General features: G+C 43.9%; 1 protein-coding gene across 2 annotated transcripts in view; it reads right to left on the reverse strand.

Annotated features, from left to right (window-relative positions):
* Positions 1–24,054, reverse strand: part of cunh3orf70 (chromosome unknown C3orf70 homolog) — a 32,072-nt gene extending 8,018 nt beyond the window's left edge. The window contains exon 1 of one of the 2 annotated variants that reach the window (XM_042318963.1): positions 23,436–24,053. In XM_042318963.1, coding sequence (XP_042174897.1) covers positions 23,436–23,610 — 175 coding nt within the window. In that variant the 5' untranslated portion in view covers positions 23,611–24,053. Of the gene's footprint in view, positions 1–23,435 lie in introns of both variants that reach the window. The other variant, XM_042318964.1, reaches the window with a different exon arrangement.
* Between the last annotated feature and the right edge of the window lie 668 nt (positions 24,055–24,722).

The following is a 24,722-nucleotide window of genomic DNA, read 5'->3' on the forward strand; positions in this document are numbered from 1 at the left end:
CTCGTATACAGCAGTATGAGGACACCCCTTCAAATGAGTGGATTCCACTATTTCAGCCACACCCGTTGCTGACGGATGTATCAAATCGAGCACACAGCCATGCAATCTCCATAGACAAACAGTGGCAGTAGAATGGCCTTACTGAAGAGCTCAGTGACTTTCAACGTGGCAACGTCATAGGATGCCACCTTTCCAACAAGTCAGTTTGTCAAATTTCTGCCCACCTAGAGCTGCCCCCGGTCAACTGTGAGTGCTGTTATTGTGAAAACATCTAGGAGCAACAACGGCTCAGCCGCGAAAGTGGTAGGCCACACAAGCTGAAGCGCGTAGCGCATAAAAATTGTCTGTCCTCGGTTGCAACACTCACTACCGAGTTCCAAACTGCCTCTGGAAGCAACGTCAGCACAAGAACTGTTCGTCGGGAGCTTCATGAAATGGGTTTCCATGGCAGAGCAGCCACACACAAGCCTAACGATCACCATGTGCAATGCCAAGTGTTGGCTGCAGTGGTGTAAAGCTCGCCACTATTGGACTCTGGAGCAGTGGAAATGCGTTCTCTGGACTGATGAATCACGCTTCACCATCGAAGTCCGACGGACAAATCTGGGTTTGGCAGATGCAAGGAGAACGCTACCTGCCCCAATGCATAGTGCCAACTGTAAAGTTTGGTGGAGGAGGTCTGGGGCTGTTGTTCATGGTTCGGGCTACGCCTCTTAGTTCCAGTGAAGGGAAATCGTAATGCTTTTATTTACTTAATCCATTTTAGAATGAGGCTGTAAAATATCAAAATGTGGAAAAAGTGAAGGTCTGAATACTTTCAGAATCTCTCTCTCCCTCATTCTTTCCACCCTACTGTGTGTTACCATGGGAATCTCCAGTATAACACGTTCTCCTCTTCTCTCCCTCATCTGCTCCCCTCCCTCTCTCTCCTTCCTCCCTCCCTCCTTCCTCCCTCCCTCCCTCTCCCCTCTATCTCTCTCCTTCCTCCTCTCCTCCACTGAGAACTGGAGCATCACAAACACACAAGAGGATGAGATTCTACAAGAGGATGAGATTCTACAGGAGGATGAGATTCTACAGGAGGATGAGATTCTACAGGAGGATGAGATTCTACAGGAGGAGGATGAGATTCTACAGGAGGATGAGATTCTACAGGAGGAGGATGAGATTCTACAGGATGAGATTCTACAGGAGGATGAGATTCTACAGGAGGATGAGATTCTACAGGAGGAGGATGAGATTCTACAGGAGGATGAGATTCTACAGGAGGAGGAATTCTACAGGAGGAGGAGATTCTACAGGAGGATGAGATTCTACAGGAGGATGAGATTCTACAGGAGGATGAGATTCTACAGGAGGAGGAGATTCTACTAGAGGATGAGATTCTACAGGAGGAGGAGATTCTATAAGATGAGGAGTTCTACAGGAGGCGTAGATTCTACAGGAGCAGGATATTCTAGAGGAGGAGGAAGAGATTCTACAGGAGGGGGATATTCTACAGGAGGAAGAGATTCTACAGGAGGGGGATATTCTACAGGGGGGATATTCTACAGGAGGAGGGGGATAAAAGAGTGTAGAAAATATAGACTATATCCAATATCAGTCACTGTGATGTAGTTGGTACAGAAATGAAATGAAACGTGGGTACAGAGAACAGACAGGGGAAGTGGTGAAATCAAGGTTACGACATGACATCAAATCAAGGTTACGTCATGACATCAAATCAAGGTTACGTCATGACATCAAATCAATGTTATGACATCAAATCAATGTTACGTCATGACATCAAATCAATGTTATGACATCAAATCAAGGTTACGACATGACATCAAATCAATGTTACGACATGACATCAAATCAATGTTACGACATCAAATCAAGGTTACAACATGACATCAAATCAAGGTTACGACATGACATCAAATCAAGGTCACAACATGACATAAGGATTCCTTTTCTCTCAGTATTTTCTTTAGTGAAGTGGCCCTCCTGCAGAGCTGTGCCTGTTTCAAGATGTATGTCCTTAAATGAGATCAGACTAGAAAAGAGAGGAGGGGAGGGGGGGGCAGTGGGTAAGATTCTGCCTTCTAAAGATGTAAGGAAAAGAACATTAGAGAGCTTTAGCTTTTAGTCTCTGTAGCTAGAGAGAGAGAGTGAGAGAGAGAGAGAGACAGACAGAGACTTGTCCTTTAGTCTCTGTAGCTAGAGAGAGAGACAGAGGTTTGTCCTTTAGTCTCTGTAGCTAGAGAGAGACAGAGACTTGTCCTTTAGTCTCTGTAGCTAGAGAGAGAGAGTGAGAGAGACACACAGAGAGAGAGACAGAGACTTGTCCTTTAGTCTCTGTAGCTAGAGAGACAGAGACTTGTCCTTTAGTCTCTGTAGCTAGAGAGAGAGAGTGAGAGAGACACACAGAGAGAGAGACAGAGACTTGTCCTTTAGTCTCTGTAGCTAGAGAGAGAGACAGAGGTTTGTCCTTTAGTCTCTGTAGCTAGTGCCTGGTGGAGGGAATGCAGTTCATCCCTGCATCATCATGGTGAAGGGAGAGTGATTTTGATTCCACTTGGAGAGATCGATAGAGCCAGCTTTGTAGTTACTGTATCTTAGTAGTTACAGTATCATTGTAGTTACAGTATCTTAGTAGTTACAGTATCTTAGTAGTTACAGTATCATTGTAGTTACTGTATCTTAGTAGTTACAGTATCATTGTAGTTACAGTATCTTAGTAGTTACTGTATCTTAGTAGTTACAGTATCATTGTAGTTACAGTATCTTAGTAGTTACCTTATCTTAGTAGTTACTTAGTAGTTACAGTATCTTAGTAGTTACTGTATCTTAGTAGTTACTGTATCTTAGTAGTTACTATATCATTGTAGTTACAGTATCATTGTAGTTACAGTATCATTGTAATTACAGTATCTTAGTAGTTACTGTATCTTAGTAGTTACTGTATCTTAGTAGTTACAGTATCATTGTAGTTACAGTATCTTAGTAGTTACTGTATCTTAGTAGTTACAGTATCATTGTAGTTACTGTATTTTTGCAATATTAAATCGCTATCAGTTAGCATGTGGAACGTTCAGGGCCTCCACTAGTGAACCTTTGGACTGTAGTTGTAAATGTCATCATTCTGAAGGAGACCTGGTGTAAGACAGACATTGTTACTCACCGTCCCACAGGCTACAGAGAGGTAATCATGATGTCACTGTTCCACAGGCTACAGAGAGGTAATCATGCTGTCACTGTTCCACAGGCTACAGAGAGGTAATCATGCTGTCACTGTTCCACAGGCTACAGAGAGGTAATCATGCTGTCACTGTTCCACAGGCTACAGAGAGGTAATCATGCTGTCACTGTTCCACAGGCTACAGAGAGGTAATCATGATGTCACTGTGCCACAGGCTACAGAGAGGTAATCATGATGTCACTGTGCCACAGGCTACAGAGAGGTAATCATGATGTCACTGTGCCACAGGCTACAGAGAGGTAATCATGATGTCACTGTTCCACAGGCTACAGAGAGGTACCTATAAACCTAGACAAATGTGGCTAAAACTAATTGATTGTGTCATTGAACCAATTGTACTTTATGGCAGTGAGGTGTGGGGTCCACTTGCAAAACAAGATTTCACCCAATGGAACAAACACCCCATTGAAACCCTGCATGCAGAGTTCTGTTAGATTCTCCTACATGTCCAGAGGAAAACTACAAACAATGCATGCAGGGCAGAATTAGGCCAATATCCACTAATAATAAACACTCAAAAAAGAGCAATTACGTTTTGGAAACATCATTACATCAATTGCAGTCGCAAAAACCATCAAGCGCTATGATGAAACTGGCTCTCATCATGACCGCCACAGGAAAGGAAGACCCAGAGTTACCTCTGCTGCAGAGGATAAGTTCATTAGAGTTACCAGCCTCAGAAATTGCAGCCCAAATAAATGCTTCACAGAGTTCAAGTAACAGACACATCTCAACATCAACTGTTCAGAGGAGACTGCATGAATCAGGCTTCATGGTCAAATTGCTGCAAAGAAACCACGACTAAAGGATACCAATAGGAAGAATAGACTTGCTGGGGCCAAGAAACACGAGCAATGGACATTAGACTGCTGGGAATCTGTCCTTTAGTCTGAGTTTTTTTACATTTTTGGTTCCAACCGCCGTGTCTTTGTGAGACGAAGAGTAGGTGAGCAGATAATCTCCATGTGTAGTTCCCACCATGAAGCATGGAGGAGGAGGTGTGATGGTGTGGGGGTGCTTTGCTGGTGACACTGTCAGTGATTTATTTAGAATTTAAGGCACACTTAACCAGCATGGCTACCACAGCATTCTGCAGCGATACGCCATACCATCTGGTTTGCTCTGAGTGGGACTATAATTTGTTTCTCAACAGGACAATGACCCAACACACCTCCAGGCTGTGCAAGGGCTATTTCACCAAGAAGGAGAGTGATGGAGTGCTGAATCAGATGACCTGGCCTCCACAATCACCCGACCTCAACCCAATTGAGATGGTTTGGGATGAGTTGGACTGCAGAGTGAAGGAAAAGCAGTGCTCAGCATATGTGGGAACTCCTTCAAGCCTGTTGGAAAAGCATTCCAGGTGAAGCTGGTTGAGAGAATGCCAAGTGTGTGCAAAGCTGTCATCAAGGCAAAGGGTGGCTACTTTGAAGAATCTAAAATATATTTAGATTTGTTTAACACTTTTTTGGTTACTACATGATTCCATGTGTGTTATTTCATAGTTTTGATGTCTTCACTATTATTCTACAATGTAGAAAATGGTTAAAAAAATTAAGAAAAACCCTTGAATGAGTCGGTGTGTCCAAACTTTTGACTGGTACTGTACATTGTTACGTCATGCCAATAAAACAATTTGAATTGAAAAGAAATTGAGCGAGAGAGCTCATGTCTGTCAGCACGCCTGCCCACCATGTTGCTGTCCCCAGTCCACCTGGCCGTGCTGCTGCTCCAGTTTCAACTGTTCTGCCTGTGGTTATTATTATTTGACCATGCTGGTCATATTTGAACATCTTGGCCATGTTCTGTTATAATCTCCACCCGGCACAGCCAGAAGAGGACTGGCCACCCCACACAGCCTGGTTCCTCTCTAGGTTTCTTCCTAGGTTCTGGCCTTTCTAGGGAGTTTTTCCTAGCCACCGTACTTCTACACCTGCATTGCTTGCTGTTTGGGGTTTTAGGCTGGGTTTCTGTACAGCACTTTGAGATATCAGCTGATGTACGAAGGGCTATATAAATAAATTTGATTTGATTTTGATTACTGTACCAATACCTCATGCACAGTCACACGCACTGCCCACATGTTAACATTATGTGTGAGAGCAGCACACGTCTGGCTGACTGGCTGGCTGATTGAATGATTGGCTGACTGGCTGGCTGATTGGATGACTGGCTGATTGGCTGAATGGCTGATTGGCTGGATGACTGGCTGGCTAATTGGCTGGCTGACAGATTGGCTGACTGACTGGCTGGCTGGCTGGCTGGCTGACTGAATGACTGGCTGACTGGCTGGCTGATTGAATGACTGGCTGAACGGCTGATTGGCTGGATGACTGGCTGGCTAATTGGCTGGCTGACAGATTGGCTGGCTGGCTGACTGACTAGCAGCACAGTGATACAATCACACCCACCCTTCTCTAGCCTGATCTATTGTCAAAAATAAATAAGATTCAAATTTAATGAAATAAAAAGTATTTCAAGGACTGAATCCCCCAAATACTGTCTTTCCCATCCATCCATGCACTCGGTGTGAGGATGGCCCTCTCAGGGATTTTCCTCTGACAGGAAGCTCCAAGGCTGGGACTGGTTCAGTGACCACTGTCTGTGTTGAAGGACAAGGCATGGAGATGTTTGTTATTGTACTGTATATTGTGGAAGGTTGTTAATGTACTGTATATTGTGGATGTGTGTGGAAGGTTGATAATGTACTGTATATTGTGGAAGGTTGTTATTGTACTGTATATTGTGGATGTGTGTGGAAGGTTGTTAATGTACTGTATATTGTTGAAGGTTGTTAATGTACTGTATATTGTGGATGTGTGTGGAAGGTTGATAATGTACTGTATATTGTGGAAGGTTGTTAATGTACTGTATATTGTGGAAGGTTGTTAATGTACTGTATATTGTGGAAGGTTGATAATGTACTGTATATTGTGCATGTGTGTGGAAGGTTGATAATGTACTGTATATTGTGGATCTGTGTGGAAGGTTGTTATTGTGGATCTGTGTGGAAGGTTGTTATTGTGGATGTGTGTGGAAGGTTGTTAATGTACTGTATATTGTGGAAGGTTGTTAATGTACTGTATATTGTGGATGTGTGTGGAAGGTTGTTATTGTGGATGTGTGTGGAAGGTTGTTAATGTACTGTATATTGTGGAAGGTTGTTAATGTACTGTATATTGTGGAAGGTTGTTAATGTACTGTATATTGTGGAAGGTTGTTATTGTACTGTATATTGTGGAAGGTTGATAATGTACTGTATATTGTGGATGTGTGTGGAAGGTTGATAATGTACTGTATATTGTGGATGTGTGTGGAAGGTTGATAATGTACTGTATATTGTGGAAGGTTGATAATGTACTGTATATTGTGGATCTGTGTGGAAGGTTGATAATGTACTGTATATTGTGGATGTGTGTGGAAGGTTGTTATTGTACTGCATATTGTGGAAGGTTGTTATTGTACTGTGTATTGTGGAAGGTTGATAATGTACTGTATATTGTGGAAGGTTGTTAATGTACTGTATATTGTGGAAGGTTGTTATTGTACTGTATATTGTGGAAGGTTGATAATGTACTGTATATTGTGGATGTGTGTGGAAGGTTGATAATGTACTGTATATTGTGGAAGGTTGATAATGTACTGTATATTGTGGATCTGTGTGGAAGGTTGATAATGTACTGTATATTGTGGAAGGTTGTTAATGTACTGTATATTGTGGATGTGTGTGGAAGGTTGATAATGTACTGTATATTGTGGAAGGTTGATAATGTACAGTATATTGTGGATCTGTGTGGAAGGTTGATAATGTACTGTGTATTGTGGATATGTGTGGAAGGTTGTTATTGTACTGTGTATTGTGGAAGGTTGATAATGTACTGTATATTGTGGATCTGTGTGGAAGGTTGTTATTGTACTGTATATTGTGGATATGTGTGGAAGGTTGATAATGTACTGTATATTGTGGAAGGTTGTTAATGTACTGTATATTGTGGAAGATTGTGGATGTACTGTATATTGTGGAAGGTTGTGGATATGTGTGGAAGGTTGATAATGTACTGTATATTGTGGAAGGTTGTGGATATGTGTGGAAGGTTGGTAATGTACTGTATATTGTGGAAGGTTGTGGATATGTGTGGAAGGTTGATAATGTACTGTATATTGTGGAAGGTTGTGGATGTGTGTGGAAGGTTGTGGATGTACTGTATATTGTGGAAGGTTGTTAATGTACTGTATATTGTGGATGTGTGTGGAAGGTTGATAATGTACTGTATATTGTGGAAGGTTGATAATGTACAGTATATTGTGGATCTGTGTGGAAGGTTGATAATGTACTGTGTATTGTGGATATGTGTGGAAGGTTGTTATTGTACTGTGTATTGTGGAAGGTTGATAATGTACTGTATATTGTGGATCTGTGTGGAAGGTTGTTATTGTACTGTATATTGTGGATATGTGTGGAAGGTTGATAATGTACTGTATATTGTGGAAGGTTGATAATGTACAGTATATTGTGGATCTGTGTGGAAGGTTGATAATGTACTGTGTATTGTGGATATGTGTGGAAGGTTGTTATTGTACTGTGTATTGTGGAAGGTTGATAATGTACTGTATATTGTGGATCTGTGTGGAAGGTTGTTATTGTACTGTATATTGTGGATATGTGTGGAAGGTTGATAATGTACTGTATATTGTGGAAGGTTGTTAATGTACTGTATATTGTGGAAGATTGTGGATGTACTGTATATTGTGGAAGGTTGTGGATATGTGTGGAAGGTTGATAATGTACTGTATATTGTGGAAGGTTGTGGATATGTGTGGAAGGTTGGTAATGTACTGTATATTGTGGAAGGTTGTGGATATGTGTGGAAGGTTGATAATGTACTGTATATTGTGGAAGGTTGTGGATGTGTGTGGAAGGTTGTGGATGTACTGTATGTTGTGGAAGGTTGTGGATATGTGTGGAAGGTTGATAATGTACTGTATATTGTGGAAGGTTGTGGATGTGTGTGGAAGGTTGTGGATGTACTGTATATTGTGGAAGGTTGTGGATGTGTGTGGAAGGTTGATAATGTACTGTATATTGTGGAAGGTTGTGGATGTGTGTGGAAGGTTGTGGATGTACTGTATATTGTGGAAGGTTGTGGATGTGTGTGGAAGGTTGTGGATGTACTGTATATTGTGGAAGGTTGTGGATGTGTGTGGAAGGTTGAAGACTTTGGCTTTTCGCTCCACTTTGCTAATGTCCTTTTCTGGGCTGAATGTGCTGCGACGTTTCAGGGCTGCTGTGTGTGTGTGTGTGTGTGTGTGTGTGTGTGTGTGTGTGTGTGTGTGTGTGTGTTTCAGGGCTGCAGAGGAGCAGTAAGATGGATGAAAGGCTAAAACACTAGTTTACCAGGATCACCATCAGAGTCAGTCACACACAGAGAGACACGGATGGCAGGCAGGCAGGCAGGCAGGAAGGAAGGAAGGAAGGAAGGCAGCATTCCAGGGTCTTTACATCTCATCTCAACTTATATGAATTGAGAGGCTAAGGTTGGATATGAAGTTTGGGTTTCAGCACTATTGGAAAACTCATAGCCTGCTAAAGAAGCATTTCAGATGGTTCACTGAAGACTTCCTGAGGCTGTTTCAGTGTTGTTAGCTTGGCTACACTTTAGCCTTCAAAAGGGGGTTTTAACCCACATAAAGGGGTGCCGGGCTAGCGATGTAATACATGCTATAACATCCTAATGTCATACTAAAGACACTACATACAGAGACAGTTCCCCTAAACAGGGAGTTTCCTGGTCGTCAACCTCCCTCCCACCTGATTGGATGTTATGTCATGAATAATGAATTCACAGAGATGCTGTGAAGAGATGCATCATGGGGACTGGTGGTATTTAGAGACATTTACAGATGATTAGGCTGAGCTCTCAAGCACAGCTGGGAATCTACCTGTGCTAATCACACGCACACGCCAATAAACTTTGATTCGACGCACTCTCGAATGAGAAATGACATACATTATTGTCTCTGGCAGCGACATTTAACAGATAAGTCCCAGTAATATGCAGATCTGGTGACATGACTAACACCACTAGCTGTGACTGATTGTCCCTTTCTATCACCACTAGCTGTGACTGATTGTCCCTTTCTATCTATCACCACTAGCTGTGACTGATTGTCCCCTTCTATCTAACACCACTAGCTGTGACTGATTGTCCCTTTCTAACACCACTAGCTGTGACTGATTGTCCCTTTCTATCTAACACCACTAGCTGTGACTGATTGTCCCTTTCTATCTATCACCACAAACTGTGACTGATTGTCCCTTTCTAACACCACTAGCTGTGACTGATTGTCCCTATCTAACACCACAAGCTGTGACTGATTGTCCCTTTCTATCTAACACCACTAGCTGTGACTGATTGTCCCTTTCTATCTAACACCACTAGCTGTGACTGATTGTCCCTTTCTATCTAACACCACTAGCTGTGACTGATTGTCCCTTTCTATCACCACAAGCTGTGACTGATTGTCCCTTTCTAACACCACTAGCTGTGACTGATTGTCCCTATCTAACACCACTAGCTGTGACTGATTGTCCCTTTCTAACACCACTAGCTGTGACTGATTGTCCCTTTCTAACACCACTAGCTGTGACTGATTGTACCTTTCCATCTAACACCACTAGCTGTGACTGATTGTCCCTTTCTATCTAACACCACTAGCTGTGAATGATTGTCCCTTTCTAACACCACTAGCTGTGACTGATTGTCCCTTTCTAACACCACTAGCTGTGACTGATTGTCCCTTTCTAACACCACTAGCTGTGACTGATTGTCACTTTCTATCTAACACCACTAGCTGTGACTGATTGTCCCTTTCTAACACCACTAGCTGTGACTGATTGTTCCTTTCCATCTAACACCACTAGCTGTGACTGATTGTCCCCTATCTATCTAACACCACTAGCTGTGACTGATTGTCCCTTTCCATCTAACACCACTAGATGTGACTGATTGTCCCCTATCTATCTAACACCACTAGCTGTGACTGATTGTCCCTTTCCATCTAACACCACTAGCTGTGACTGATTGTCCCCTATCTATCTAACACCACTAGCTGTGACTGATTGTCCCTTTCTAACACCACTAGCTGTGACTGATTGTCCCTTTCTAACACCACTAGCTGTGACTGATTGTCCCCTTCTATCTAACACCACTAGCTGTGACTGATTGTCCCTTTCCATCTAACACCACTAGCTGTGACTGATTGTCCCCTATCTATCTAACACCACTAGCTGTGACTGATTGTCCCTTTCTAACACCACTAGCTGTGACTGATTGTCCCTTTCTAACACCACTAGCTGTGACTGATTGTCCCTTTCTAACACCACAAGCTGTGACTGATTGTCCCTTTCTAACACCACTAGCTGTGACTGATTGTCCCCTTCTATCTAACACCACTAGCTGTGACTGATTGTCCCCTTCTATCTAACACCACTAGCTGTGACTGATTGTCCCCTTCTAACACCACTAGCTGTGACTGATTGTCCCTTTCTAACACCACAAGCTGTGACTGATTGTCCCTTTCTAACACCACTAGTTGTGACTGATTGTCCCTATCTATCTAACACCACTAGCTGTGACTGATTGTCCCTTTCTAACACCACTAGCTGTGACTGATTGTCCCTTTCTAACACCACTAGCTGTGACTGATTGTCCCTTTCTAACACCACTAGCTGTGACTGATTGTCCCTTTCTTTCTAACGCCACTAGCTGTGACTGATTGTCCCTTTCTAACACCACTAGCTGTGACTGATTGTCCCCTTCTAACACCACTAGCTGTGACTGATTGTCCCTTTCTAACACCACAAGCTGTGACTGATTGTCCCTTTCTAACACCACTAGTTGTGACTGATTGTCCCTATCTATCTAACACCACTAGCTGTGACTGATTGTCCCTTTCTAACACCACTAGCTGTGACTGATTGTCCCTTTCTAACACCACTAGCTGTGACTGATTGTCCCTTTCTAACACCACTAGCTGTGACTGATTGTCCCTTCCACTTTTTTTCTAACGCCACTAGCTGTGACTGATTGTTCCTTTCTAACACCACTAGCTGTGACTGATTGTCCCTTTCTAACACCACTAGCTGTGACTGATTGTCCCTTTCTAACACCACTAGCTGTGACTGATTGTCCCTTTCTTTCTAACACCACTAGCTGTGACTGATTGTCCCTTTCTAACACCACTAGCTGTGACTGATTGTCCCTTTCTTTCTAACACCACTAGCTGTGACTGATTGTCCCTTTCTTTCTAACGCCACTAGCTGTGACTGATTGTCCCTTTCTAACACCACTAGCTGTGACTGATTGTCCCTTTCTAACACCACTAGCTGTGACTGATTGTCCCTTTCTAACACCACTAGCTGTGACTGATTGTCCCTTTCTAACACCACAAGCTGTGACTGATTGTCCCTTTCTAACACCACTAGTTGTGACTGATTGTCCCTATCTATCTAACACCACTAGCTGTGACTGATTGTCCCTTTCTAACACCACTACTGCTGTGACTGATTGTCCCTTTCTAACACCACTAGCTGTGACTGATTGTCCCTTTCTAACACCACTAGCTGTGACTGATTGTTCCTTTCCATCTAACACCACTAGCTGTGACTGATTGTCCCCTATCTATCTAACACCACTAGCTGTGACTGATTGTCCCTATCTATCTAACACCACTAGCTGTGACTGATTGTCCCTTTCTAACACCACTAGCTGTGACTGATTGTCCCTTTCTAACACCACTAGCTGTGACTGATTGTCCCTTTCTTTCTAACACCACTAGCTGTGACTGATTGTCCCTTTCTAACACCACTAGCTGTGACTGATTGTCCCTTTCTAACACCACTAGCTGTAACTGATTGTTCTTCACCAACGGTCCCTTTCCATCTCACTAACAGTAATGAACATTTCACTAACATATTAAGTTGTGGAGGAAACATCTCTGGAGCGCATGTAGAGACAGAACGTATTGTATGTCATATTGTATAGTACAAACAGTCCGAAATACTTACAATACTGTCATAATTGTTGCATCATACAGGTTTCATAAAACTACAGTTGTGTAGTGACTGTTTTCAGGATGAAACACATTTCAGCTACTCATGTAAAATGAGGCCACTGGTTTTGAAGAGGGGTAGAAAACCTGTTTCCAGAATGAAACATTTCAGCCACTCTAATGTAAAATGAGGCCACTGTTTTTTTGCATTTTTTGCATAAAAAATATTCACAAAAACCACGAGTGCCAAATCCATTCCTATTTTCAGCCCTAGTTTCACTTCCTGTCCCTCTGAGTAATCAGAGGAGAACGTGCATAGTACCACTCCAACCCAGCCTCCAGGGACTAATAAGGAAACAGACATACACTGTATGAATATATTTCTATTTGATCATTCAGTTGTAGATCTCAGGTTATAGTTCTCAGGGTGTAGCTCTCAGGTTATAGTTCTCAGGTTATAGTTCTCAGGGTGTATCTCTCAGGTTATAGTTCTCAGGTTATAGTTCTCAGGGTGTATCTCAGGTTATAGCTCTCAGGTTATAGTTCTCAGGGTGTATCTCTCAGGTTGTAGCTCTCAGGTTATAGTTCTCAGGTTGTATCTCTCAGGTTGTAGCTCTCAGGTTATAGTTCTCAGGGTGTATCTCTCAGGTTATAGTTCTCAGGGTGTAGCTCTCAGGTTATAGTTCTCAGGGTGTAGCTCTCAGGTTATAGTTCTCAGGGTGTAGCTCTCAGGTTATAGTTCTCAGGGTGTAGCTCTCAGGTTATAGTTCTCAGGGTGTAGCTCTCAGGTTATAGCTCTCAGGGTGTAGCTCTCAGGTTATAGCTCTCAGGGTGTAGCTCCCAGGTTATATCTCTCAGGGTGTATCTCTCAGGGTGTATCTCTCAAGTTGTAGCTCTCAGGGTGTATCTCTCAGGTTATAGCTCTCAGGGTGTAGCTCTCGGGTTATAGCTCTCAGGGTGTATCTCTCAGGTTATAGCTCTCAGGGTGTATCTCTCAGGTTATAGCTCTCAGGGTGTATCTCTCAGGTTATAGCTCTCGGGGTGTAGCTCTCTGGGTGTAGCTCTCGGGGTGTAGCTCTCGGGGTGTAGCTCTCAGGTTATATCTCTCAGGGTGTAGCTCTCAGATTGTAGCTCTCAGGGTGTATCTCTCAAGTTGTAGCTCTCAGGTTTTAGCTCTCAGGGTGTATCTCTCGGGTTGTAGCTCTCAGGTTGTAGCTCTCGGGGTGTAGCTCTCGGGGTGTAGCTCTCGGGGTGTAGCTCTCAGGTTATATCTCTCAGGGTGTAGCTCTCAAGTTATAGCTCTCAGGGTGTATCTCTCAAGTTGTAGCTCTCAGGTTTTAGCTCTCAGGGTGTATCTCTCAGGGTGTAGCTCTCAGGTTATAGTTCTCAGGGTGTAGCTCTCAGGGTGTTATAGCTCTCAGGGTGTAGCTCTCAGGTTATATCTCTCAGGGTGTATCTCTCAGGGTGTATCTCTCAGGTTATAGCTCTCAGGGTGTATCTCTCAGGTTATAGCTCTCGGGGTGTAGCTCTCAGGTTATAGTTCTCAGGGTGTAGCTCTCGGGGTGTAGCTCTCGGGGTGTAGCTCTCGGGGTGTAGCTCTCAGGTTATATCTCTCAGGGTGTAGCTCTCAAGTTATAGCTCTCGGGGTGTAGCTCTCGGGGTGTAGCTCTCGGGGTGTAGCTCTCGGGGTGTAGCTCTCAGGTTATATCTCTCAGGGTGTAGCTCTCAGGTTGTATCTCTCAGGGTGTATCTCTCAAGTTGTAGCTCTCAGGTTTTAGCTCTCAGGGTGTATCTCTCAGGTTGTAGCTCTCGGGGTGTAGCTCTCGGGGTGTAGCTCTCGGGGTGTAGCTCTCAGGTTATATCTCTCAGGGTGTAGCTCTCAAGTTATATAGCTCTCGGGGTGTAGCTCTCGGGGTGTAGCTCTCAGGTTATATCTCTCAGGGTGTAGCTCTCAGGTTGTATCTCTCAGGGTGTATCTCTCAAGTTGTAGCTCTCAGGTTTTAGCTCTCAGGGTGTAGCTCTCGGGGTGTAGCTCTCGGGGTGTAGCTCTCGGGGTGTAGCTCTCGGGGTGTAGCTCTCGGGGTGTAGCTCTCAGGGTGTAGCTCTCAAGTTATAGCTCTCGGGGTGTAGCTCTCGGGGTGTAGCTCTCGGGGTGTAGCTCTCAGGTTGTAGCTCTCAGGGTGTATCTCTCAGGGTGTAGCTCTCAAGTTGTAGCTCTCGGGTTGTAGCTCTCGGGTTGTAGCTCTCGGGGTGTAGCTCTCGGGGTGTAGCTCTCGGGGTGTAGCTCTCGGGGTGTAGCTCTCGGGGTGTAGCTCTCAGGTTGGGTTCAAGCCCAACTCTGAAGTGGTGTCAACCATTTCCCCCATCCCTAGCGAACACAACTGATTAAACTAACTGCATTCTGAACTGAAGATCATGATTAGGTGATTATTGGAGTCAGGTGTGTTAGCTGGGGCAAAAGTGTGACACCAATCAGGCCCTGGAGGACTGGAGTTGCCCATCCCTGTCCTAGGTTCTCTGGGTAATTCCCTTGGTAATCCCTTGGTTCTGGGTCAGTGTGGACAGAGCAGTCTCTCTGTCTGTTCAATAATTCATACTTCCTACACTAGCAGTCAGGTAGCTCCTCTCAAGACAGAGCATCTAGAACGGCTGTTAAAACAGTCTCTACCAGGACTAGACTACATACAGTCTCTACCAGGACTAGACTACATACAGTCTCTACCAGGACTAGACTACATACAGTCTCTACCAGGACTAGACTACATACAGTCTCTACCAGGACTAGACTACATACAGTCTCTACCAGGACTAGACTACATACAGTCTCTACCAGGACTAGACTACATACAGTCTCTACCAGGACTAGACTACATACAGTCTCTACCAGGACTAGACTACATACAGTATCTACCAGGACTAGACTACATACAGTATCTACCAGGACTGACTACATACAGTATCTACCAGAACTAGACTACATACAGTCTCTACCAGGACTAGACTACATACAGTATCTACCAGGACTAGACTACATACAGTCTCTACCAGGACTAGACTACATACAGTCTCTACCAGGACTAGACTACATACAGTCTCTACCAGGACTAGACTACATACAGTCTCTACCAGGACTAGACTACATACAGTCTCTACCAGGACTAGACTACATACAGTATCTACCAGGACTAGACTACATACAGTATCTACCAGGACTGACTACATACAGTATCTACCAGGACTAGACTACATACAGTATCTACCAGGACTAGACTACATACAGTCTCTACCAGGACTAGACTACATACAGTCTCTACCAGGACTAGACTACATACAGTATCTACCAGGACTAGACTACATACAGTCTCTACCAGGACTAGACTACATACAGTCTCTACCAGGACTAGACTACATACAGTATCTACCAGGACTAGACTACATACAGTCTCTACCAGGACTAGACTACATACAGTATCTACCAGGACTAGACTACATACAGTCTCTACCAGGACTAGACTACATACAGTATCTACCAGGACTAGACTACATACAGTCTCTACCAGGACTAGACTACATACAGTCTCTACCAGGACTAGACTACATACAGTCTCTACCAGGACTAGACTACATACAGTCTCTACCAGGACTAGACTACATACAGTCTCTACCAGGACTAGACTACATACAGTATCTACCAGGACTAGACTACATACAGTATCTACCAGGACTGACTACATACAGTATCTACCAGGACTAGACTACATACAGTATCTACCAGGACTAGACTACATACAGTCTCTACCAGGACTAGACTACATACAGTCTCTACCAGGACTAGACTACATACAGTCTCTACCAGGACTAGACTACATACAGTCTCTACCAGGACTAGACTACATACAGTCTCTACCAGGACTAGACTACATACAGTCTCTACCAGGACTAGACTACATACAGTCTCTACCAGGACTAGACTACATACAGTCTCTACCAGGACTAGACTACATACAGTCTCTACCAGGACTAGACTACATACAGTATCTACCAGGACTAGACTACATACAGTATCTACCAGGACTAGACTACATACAGTATCTACCAGGACTAGACTACATACAGTATCTACCAGGACTAGACTACATACAGTATCTACCAGGACTAGACTACATACAGTATCTACCAGGACTAGACTACATACAGTATCTACCAGGACTAGACTACATACAGTATCTACCAGGACTAGACTACATACAGTATCTACCAGGACTAGACTACATACAGTACAGTATCTACCAGGACTAGACTACATACAGTACAGTATCTACCAGGACTAGACAATATACAGTATCTACCAGGACTAGACAATATACAGTATCTACCAGGACTAGACTATATACAGTATCTACCAGGACTAGACTACATACAGTATCTACCAGGACTAGACTATATACAGTATCTACCAGGACTAGACTATATACAGTACAGTATCTACCAGGACTAGACTACATACAGTACAGTATCTACCAGGACTAGACTACATACAGTATCTACCAGGACTAGACTACATACAGTATCTACCAGGACTAGACTACATGAACATGTATCGTAGAGGATGACAGGTACATGAAGAGTAGAGGATGACAGGTACATGTAGAGGATGACAGCCTCATGTAGAGGATGACAGCTACTTGTAGAGTAGAAGATGACAGGTACATGTAGAGTAGAGGATGACAGGTACATGTAGAGGATGACAGCTACTTGTAGAGGATGCCAGCTACATGAAGAGTAGAGGATGACAGCTACATGTAGAGGATGACAGCCTCATGTAGAGGATGACAGCTACTTGTAGAGGATGCCAGCTACATGTAGAGAAGAGGATGACAGCTACATGTAGAGGATGACAGCTGCTTGTAGAGGATGACAGCTACTTATAGAGGATGACAGCTACTTGTAGTGTAAAGGATGACAGTTACATGTAGAGGATGACAGCTACTTGTAGAGGATGCCAGCTACATGTAGAGAAGAGGATGACAGCTACATGTAGAGGATGACAGCTACTTGTAGAGGATGACAGCTACTTGTAGAGGATGACAGCTACTTGTAGTGTAAAGGATGACAGTTACATGTAGAGGATGACAGGTACATGTAGAGTAGAGGATGACAGCTACATGTAGAGGATGACGGGTACATGTAGAGGATGACAGGGACATGTAGAGTATGACAGCTACATGTAGAGGATGACAGGTTCATGTAGAGTAGAGGATGACAGGTACATGTAGAGGATGACAGCTACATGTAGAGGATGACAGGTGCATGTAGAGTAGAGGATGACAGGTACATTTAGAGTAGAGGATGACAGGTACATTTAGAGTAGAGGATGACAGGTACATTTAGAGTAGAGGATGACAGGTACATTTAGAGTAGAGGATGACAGGTACATTTAGAGTAGAGGATGACAGGTACATTTAGAGTAGAGGATGACAGGTACATTTAGAGTAGAGGATGACAGGTACATTTAGAGTAGAGGATGACAGGTACATTTAGAGTAGAGGATGACAGGTACATTTAGAGTAGAGGATGACAGGTACATTTAGAGTAGAGGATGACAGGTATATTAACTATAACCCCTGTAATGTACACTTCCTGTGTATTATTAATGACCTATATTAACTATAACCCCTGTCTAATGTACACTTCCTGTTTATTATTCATGACCTATATTAACTATAACCCCTGTCTAATGTACACTTCCTGTTTATTATTCATGACCTACATTAACTATAACCCCTGTCTAATGTACACTTCCTGTTTATTATTCATGACCTACATTAACTATAACCCCTGTCTAATGTACACTTCCTGTTTATTATTCATGACCTATATTAACTATAACCCCTGTCTAATGTACACTTCCTGTTTATTATTCATGACCTATATTAACTATAACCCCTGTCTAATGTACACTTCCTGTTTATTATTCATGACCTACATTAACTATAACCCCTGTCTAATGTACACTTCCTGTTTATTATTCATGACCTACATTAACTATAACCCCTGTCTAATGTACACTTCCTGTTTATTATTAATGACCTACATTAACTATAACCCCTGTCTAATGTACACTTCCTGTTTATTATTCATGACCTACATTAACTATAACCCCTGTCTAATGTACACTTCCTGTTTATTATTCATGACCTACATTAACTATAACCCCTGTCTAATGTACACTTCCTGTTTATTATTCATGACCTACATTAACTATAACCCCTGTCTAATGTACACTTCCTGTTTATTATTCATGACCTACATTAACTATAACCCCTGTCTAATGTACACTTCCTGTTTATTATTCATGACCTACATTAACTATAACCCCTGTCTAATGTACACTTCCTGTTTATTATTCATGACCTACATTAACTATAACCCCTGTCTAATGTACACTTCATACTCTTCATATAATATTATGCATAACAACGGCGGCGTCGGTGGGAGAACTATAGACACTCTTCATATAATATACACAGTGGGGGTGATGGAAACATGGCTGTAACAGCCTCAGCACGGTTTGTTTCCATAGGAGGAGGAGGAGGAAGAGGAGAGAGAGAGCTGTTGCCATACCTCCATCCCCCCAGTGGGATACCTCTGTTAACGCTGACAGCAGGGGCTGAATCATCTAGGATAGGAGGAGAGGGAGGTTGGGTGTGGAGGAATCACAAATGGCAACGGACCGGATGGTTTGATAGGGCTGGACGGACCAGAGAGGTCAAGTGGCAGCTGAACTATAACCTCTGAGGCTGACCCCTCTCTGCCTGTTCTCTCAGTGATCACTCAGCCCAGAGACGGTCCTGTCAGTGATCAGTCAGCCCAGAGACAGTCAGCCCAGAGACGGTCAGCCCACAGACAGTCAGCCCACAGACAGTCAGCCCACAGACAGTCAGCCCACAGACAGTCAGCCCACAGACAGTCAGCCCACAGACTGTCAGCCCACAGACTGTCAGCCCACAGACTGTCAGCCCACAGACAGTCAGCCCACAGACAGTCAGCCCACAGACAGTCAGCCCAGAGACCGTCAGCCCAGAGACCGTCAGCCCAGAGACCGTCAGCCCAGAGACAGCTGTGTGTTGGTGTTCTGTGTATAACATTAGTGTGTTCAGGCTATAGAATACAGTCTGACTATGAGATACCTTTTTAAATGCCTTCCTCTGTCACTTCAGCTTGACACAATAACAATGTTGTTTTGGCGGCCGGCCCGGAGACACAGGACTGCTTGACTTTACCCATCACTATAACAATGCAGCAAACGGAGAATGGAGGAGCATTACAGAGGATGTAGGCTGACAGACACGCAGCTACCAGTTACTGAACAGTACTGTGAAGTCAAGAGTCAGGACAGGACTGTGTTACTGATACAGAAAAGGACAGATGACTGTGTTACTGATACAGAAAAGGACAGATGACTGTGTTACTGATACAGAAAAGGACAGATGACTGTGTTACTGATACCGAAAAGGAAACTGACTGACAACACATTTCACAGGCGTTTCTAGGGTCTCACTACTCCAAAATGTACATACATATGGACAAAGACGCACGGGCACACACACACACACACACACACACACACACACACACACACACACACACACACGTCAAACCCTTGGTCCCTGGTTAACCACAGGGCTTTATGGTCCTTAGTTAACCACAGGGCTTTATGGTCCCTGGTTCGACACAGGGCTTTATGGACCCTGGTTCAACACAGGGCTTTATGGTCCCTGGTTAAACACTCCCTCTTCCTCCCTTCCCTTTTCCTCCTCCCTCCCCTCTCTTCTCCCTCCCTCCCTCCCTCCCTCTCTCCTCTCTCCCTCTCCCTCTCCCTCTCCCTCCCCCCCTCTCCCTTCCCTCCCCCTCCCTCCTTAGTTGACTGTGGAACTAAACTCTCTCTGGGACTCAGTCTCCATGCTAATCTAATGGGTGCTAGTCTAGACAGATACAGTTCCAGACACTCCTTAGAAAGTGTAATATTTACTCCCTCTTCCTCCCCTCTCCTCTCCCTCTCCCTCCTCTTCCTCCCCTCTCCCTCCCTCCCTCCTCTCCCTCCTTAGTTGTATGAGGAAAACTAAACTCTCTCTGGGACTCAGTCTCCATGCTACTCTAATGGGTGCTAGTCTAGACAGATACAGTTCCAGACACTCCTTAGAAAGTATAATATTTACTCCCTCTTCCTCCCCTCTCCTCTCCCTCTCCCTCTCTCCTCCTCCCCTCTCCCTCCTCTTCCTCCCCTCTCCCTCTCCTTAGTTGTCTGAGGAAAACTAAACTCTCTCTGGGACAGTCTCCATGCTACTCTAATGGGTGCTAGTCTAGACAGATACAGTTCCAGACACTCCTCTGAAAGTGTAATATTTACTCCCTCTTCCTCCCCTCTCCTCTCCCTCTCCCTCCTCTTCCTCCCCTCTCCCTCCCTCCCTCCCTCCCTCTCCCCCTCTCTCCCTCCCTCCCCCTCTCCCCTCTCCCCTCTCCCCTCTCCCTCCCTCCCCTCTCCCTCTCTCCCTCCCTCCCCTCTCCCTCTCTCCCTGTCTCCCTCCTTAGTTGTCTGAGGAAAACTAAACTCTCTCTGGGACTCAGTCTCCATGCTACTCTAATGGGTGCTAGTCTAGACAGATACAGTTCCAGACACTCCTCTGAAAGTGTCATATTTACTCCAAACACTTTGCTGCAGAAGGTACAGTAGACGCTTGATAAAGTGCAGTGTGTCTGATGATTAGGTTTAGTGGGGATGTTGGGCACACACACACACACACACACACACACACACACACACACACACACACACACACACACACACACACACTCTCTCTATATCCCTCAGTATTGGCTTGGTCTTCTATCACCTGTTTTCACCACGTGTAACCTGGTCAGACAGTGAGGAAGTGAGCCTGCCCTCTACTGGTGGCTGAGTGTAACTTCACTCAGTTTCACTACTTGGTGTTGTAATACATTATTAACAATGTAATGATACCTTCATCATAACCCAGCTGTTGTAGTGCAGAGAAACCAGATAATACCTTCATCATAACCCAGCTGTTGTAGTGCAGAGAAACCAGATAATACCTTCATCATAACCCAGCTGTTGTAGTGCAGAGAAACCAGATAATACCTTCATCAATGTCTGTTGTAGTGCAGAGAAACCAGATAATACCTTCATCAATGTCTGTTGTAGTGCAGAGAAACCAGATAATACCTTCAGCAATGTCTGTTGTAGTGCAGAGAAACAAGATAATACCTTCATCAATGTCTGTTGTAGTGCAGAGAAACCAGATAATACCTTCATCAATGTCTGTTGTAGTGCAGAGAAACCAGATAATACCTTCAGCAATGTCTGTTGTAGTGCAGAGAAACCAGATAATACCTTCATCATAACCCAGCTGTTGTAGTGCAGAGAAACCAGATAATACCTTCAATGTCTGTTGTAGTGCAGAGAAACCAGATAATACCTTCAGCAATGTCTGTTGTAGTGCAGAGAAACAAGATAATACCTTCATCAATGTCTGTTGTAGTGCAGAGAAACCAGATAATACCTTCAGCAATGTCTGTTGTAGTGCAGAGAAACCAGATAATACCTTCATCAATGTCTGTTGTAGTGCAGAGAAACCAGATAATACCTTCATCAATGTCTGTTGTAGTGCAGAGAAACCAGATAATACCTTCATCAATGTCTGTTGTAGTGCAGAGAAACCAGATAATACCTTCAGCAATGTCTGTTGTAGTGCAGAGAAACCAGATAATACCTTCATCGATGTCTGTTGTAGTGCAGAGAAACCAGATAATACCTTCATCATAACCCAGCTGTTGTAGTGCAGAGAAACCAGATAATACCTTCAGCAATGTCTGTTGTAGTGCAGAGAAACCAGATAATACCTTCATCAATGTCTGTTGTAGTGCAGAGAAACCAGATAATACCTTCATCAATGTCTGTTGTAGTGCAGAGAAACCAGATAATACCTTCATCATAACCCAGCTGTTGTAGTGCAGAGAAACCAGATAATACCTTCATCAATGTTGGTTGTAGTGCAGAGAAATAAGCTTGTTGCCCAAAAACATATTTTGGTGTAACGAGAGCCAACTGTAGTTCATAACATCAAGGTCCAGACAATGATCCTCAATACTCTAGTCTGGCAGTCCTGTCTGAATTCTTGGAGACTTGGTCATGAGATTATTATAGATTGTAAGACAGTGTAGTCTATTTAGTCATCTCAGTAGCCAACTGCTGAGGCTGAGCTGCAAGACAGACATGGTCTGTTGATGAATAAGAGGTTGAATGAATTCAGTCTCTTTAACATCATTCATTCTCTCTCTATCAGCAGCTTCCAGCTGTGAGGGTGACAGTCCATGAATGGTACACTGGTGGAGGTTCATCATACTGTGTGTGTGAGTCCATGAATGGTACACTGGTGGAGGTTCATCATACTGTGTGTGTGCATCCATGTGTGTCTGTCTGTCTGTCTGTCTGTCTGTCTGCACCACTGAGCCAACATTGAATAACTAGGAACAATATTCTAGCCTGCTACCGGTTTTATCAGCTGAATTTAGGCTCTGTATTTAGATATGTGGTCTATCACATCAGAATTTCTGTGTTGACTTGTCCCATCCAGCTAAGAGGATGGATGTCTGGTTTCCAACAAGCCAACAAAAACGGAGGAGGGCTATTCTGCCCTACCAAGCAAAAAGGCAGTAATTGCTCATTTGGTCGAAAATTAGTTAGTCATTTTTGCTACATTAAATACATGCTTAATCATGTGGACAAGTATCCTGCCTCTATTGTATTGTGTTCAGGATAAAATAGGGGTCATGTTAGCAGTAACTGTATAAAGTTACTATGAAACCAACGTAAATAAAAGCAATTTTTTGCAGTTCCAAGCTATGAGCAGTTACTGCCTTTTTGCTTGGTAGGGCAGTATAATTGTCCGAAGTCAAACAATAGGCTGCTATTCTTGTAAACATTAACATATAACAGGCTATTTATAGACATTCATTGAATTTCTCCTTCCAACCAGGGAGTGAGAGGAGAGCACAGCTAAGCACATGGAGAACCCAGAGAATGGTGAGACATCGACGGGCTTTAAGCAAGGCTACTTACAGTGACACCATCCCAAGTGGCAGCACCAGTGGAGCTTGAAGCACTTCCCGTGGCTGTGAGTGGCGCAGATGGACAGTCCGTCGCACGGGAGAAAGTCCGGTCTCCCCGCGCAGCTCCGGGCCAACGCCTGCGCCTCGTCCAACTTCTCGCTCTTCCGTCCGCCCGACGCGGCCATCGCGCAGCGCACACCCCAGGATCAAACGCACGCCATGTAACCCATCGGAGAACGCAGCTTTAGCCCACAAGCCAAAAATGGTCTCAAAACCTCAGCAAACGCCAAATGTCTAACCAGGGAGGAAACTCCAAAGCGTGACGCAAACGAGTTAAATGTGGCCCCGTTGTAGCCACCCCCCCAAGCAGCACAGAGAGAATCAAAAAGCAATGAAAGTTCCAGTTCCAAGAATACGATTGACAGCTTGTTTTACGTCAACATCTGGATCTCCAGCCGCTGGAATTATTTTCTGTAAACGTCGACGAGGTTCTCTCAGCCAGAGAGATTTCCGTGGCGTATCCCGTGTCAGGCTTTCATTTGATATCGCCAGCCTTCTATCAGCCTGACAAGAGACTCCCCTGTCTGTTGATGAAGCCCTCGCCGTTTCCTTCCTCTTAGGCTATCCCCTCCTCCTCCTCTCTCTCTCTCTCTCTCTCTCTCCAGTTCGGTTCAGCCATAAAGGGAGTCCGATATTTGGTCTATTGTCCTCATTTCTGGCTGTAATAGCCTTTCCTCCGAAATCATGTAAACAAAGCCTATCATTTGAATCGGAAGCAACCTTTTTCAAGATAAATATAGGTCATTCTGTTAACGGATCCTTCATTTTTTAAACATTTATTTTATTAATTTAAACTTTATTTAACTAGGCCAATCAGCAAAGAAAAAAAAATCTTATTTACAATGACGGCCTACCAAAAGGCGAAACAAAATATAGGACAAAACACACATCATGATCAGAGAGACACCACAATCCTACATAAAGATAGACCTAAGACAACAGCAGAGCATGGCAGCAACACATAACACAGCCTGGTAGCAACACAACATGACAACAACATGGTAGCAGCACAAAACATGGTACAAACGTTATTGGGCACAGACAACAGCACAAAGGGCAAGAAGGTAGAGACAACAATACAGTACATTACACGAAGCAGCCACAACTGTCATAAAGAGTGTCCATGATTGAGTCTTTGAATGAAGAGATGGAGATAAAACTGTTCAGTTTGAGTGTTTTTGCAGCTCGTTCCAGTCACTAGAGGAACGACCCAGAGATGTGTGTGCTTTGGGGACCT

This window comes from Oncorhynchus tshawytscha, unplaced genomic scaffold (assembly GCF_018296145.1).
Source record: "Oncorhynchus tshawytscha isolate Ot180627B unplaced genomic scaffold, Otsh_v2.0 Un_contig_5015_pilon_pilon, whole genome shotgun sequence".
Classification (NCBI taxonomy): domain Eukaryota; kingdom Metazoa; phylum Chordata; class Actinopteri; order Salmoniformes; family Salmonidae; genus Oncorhynchus; species Oncorhynchus tshawytscha.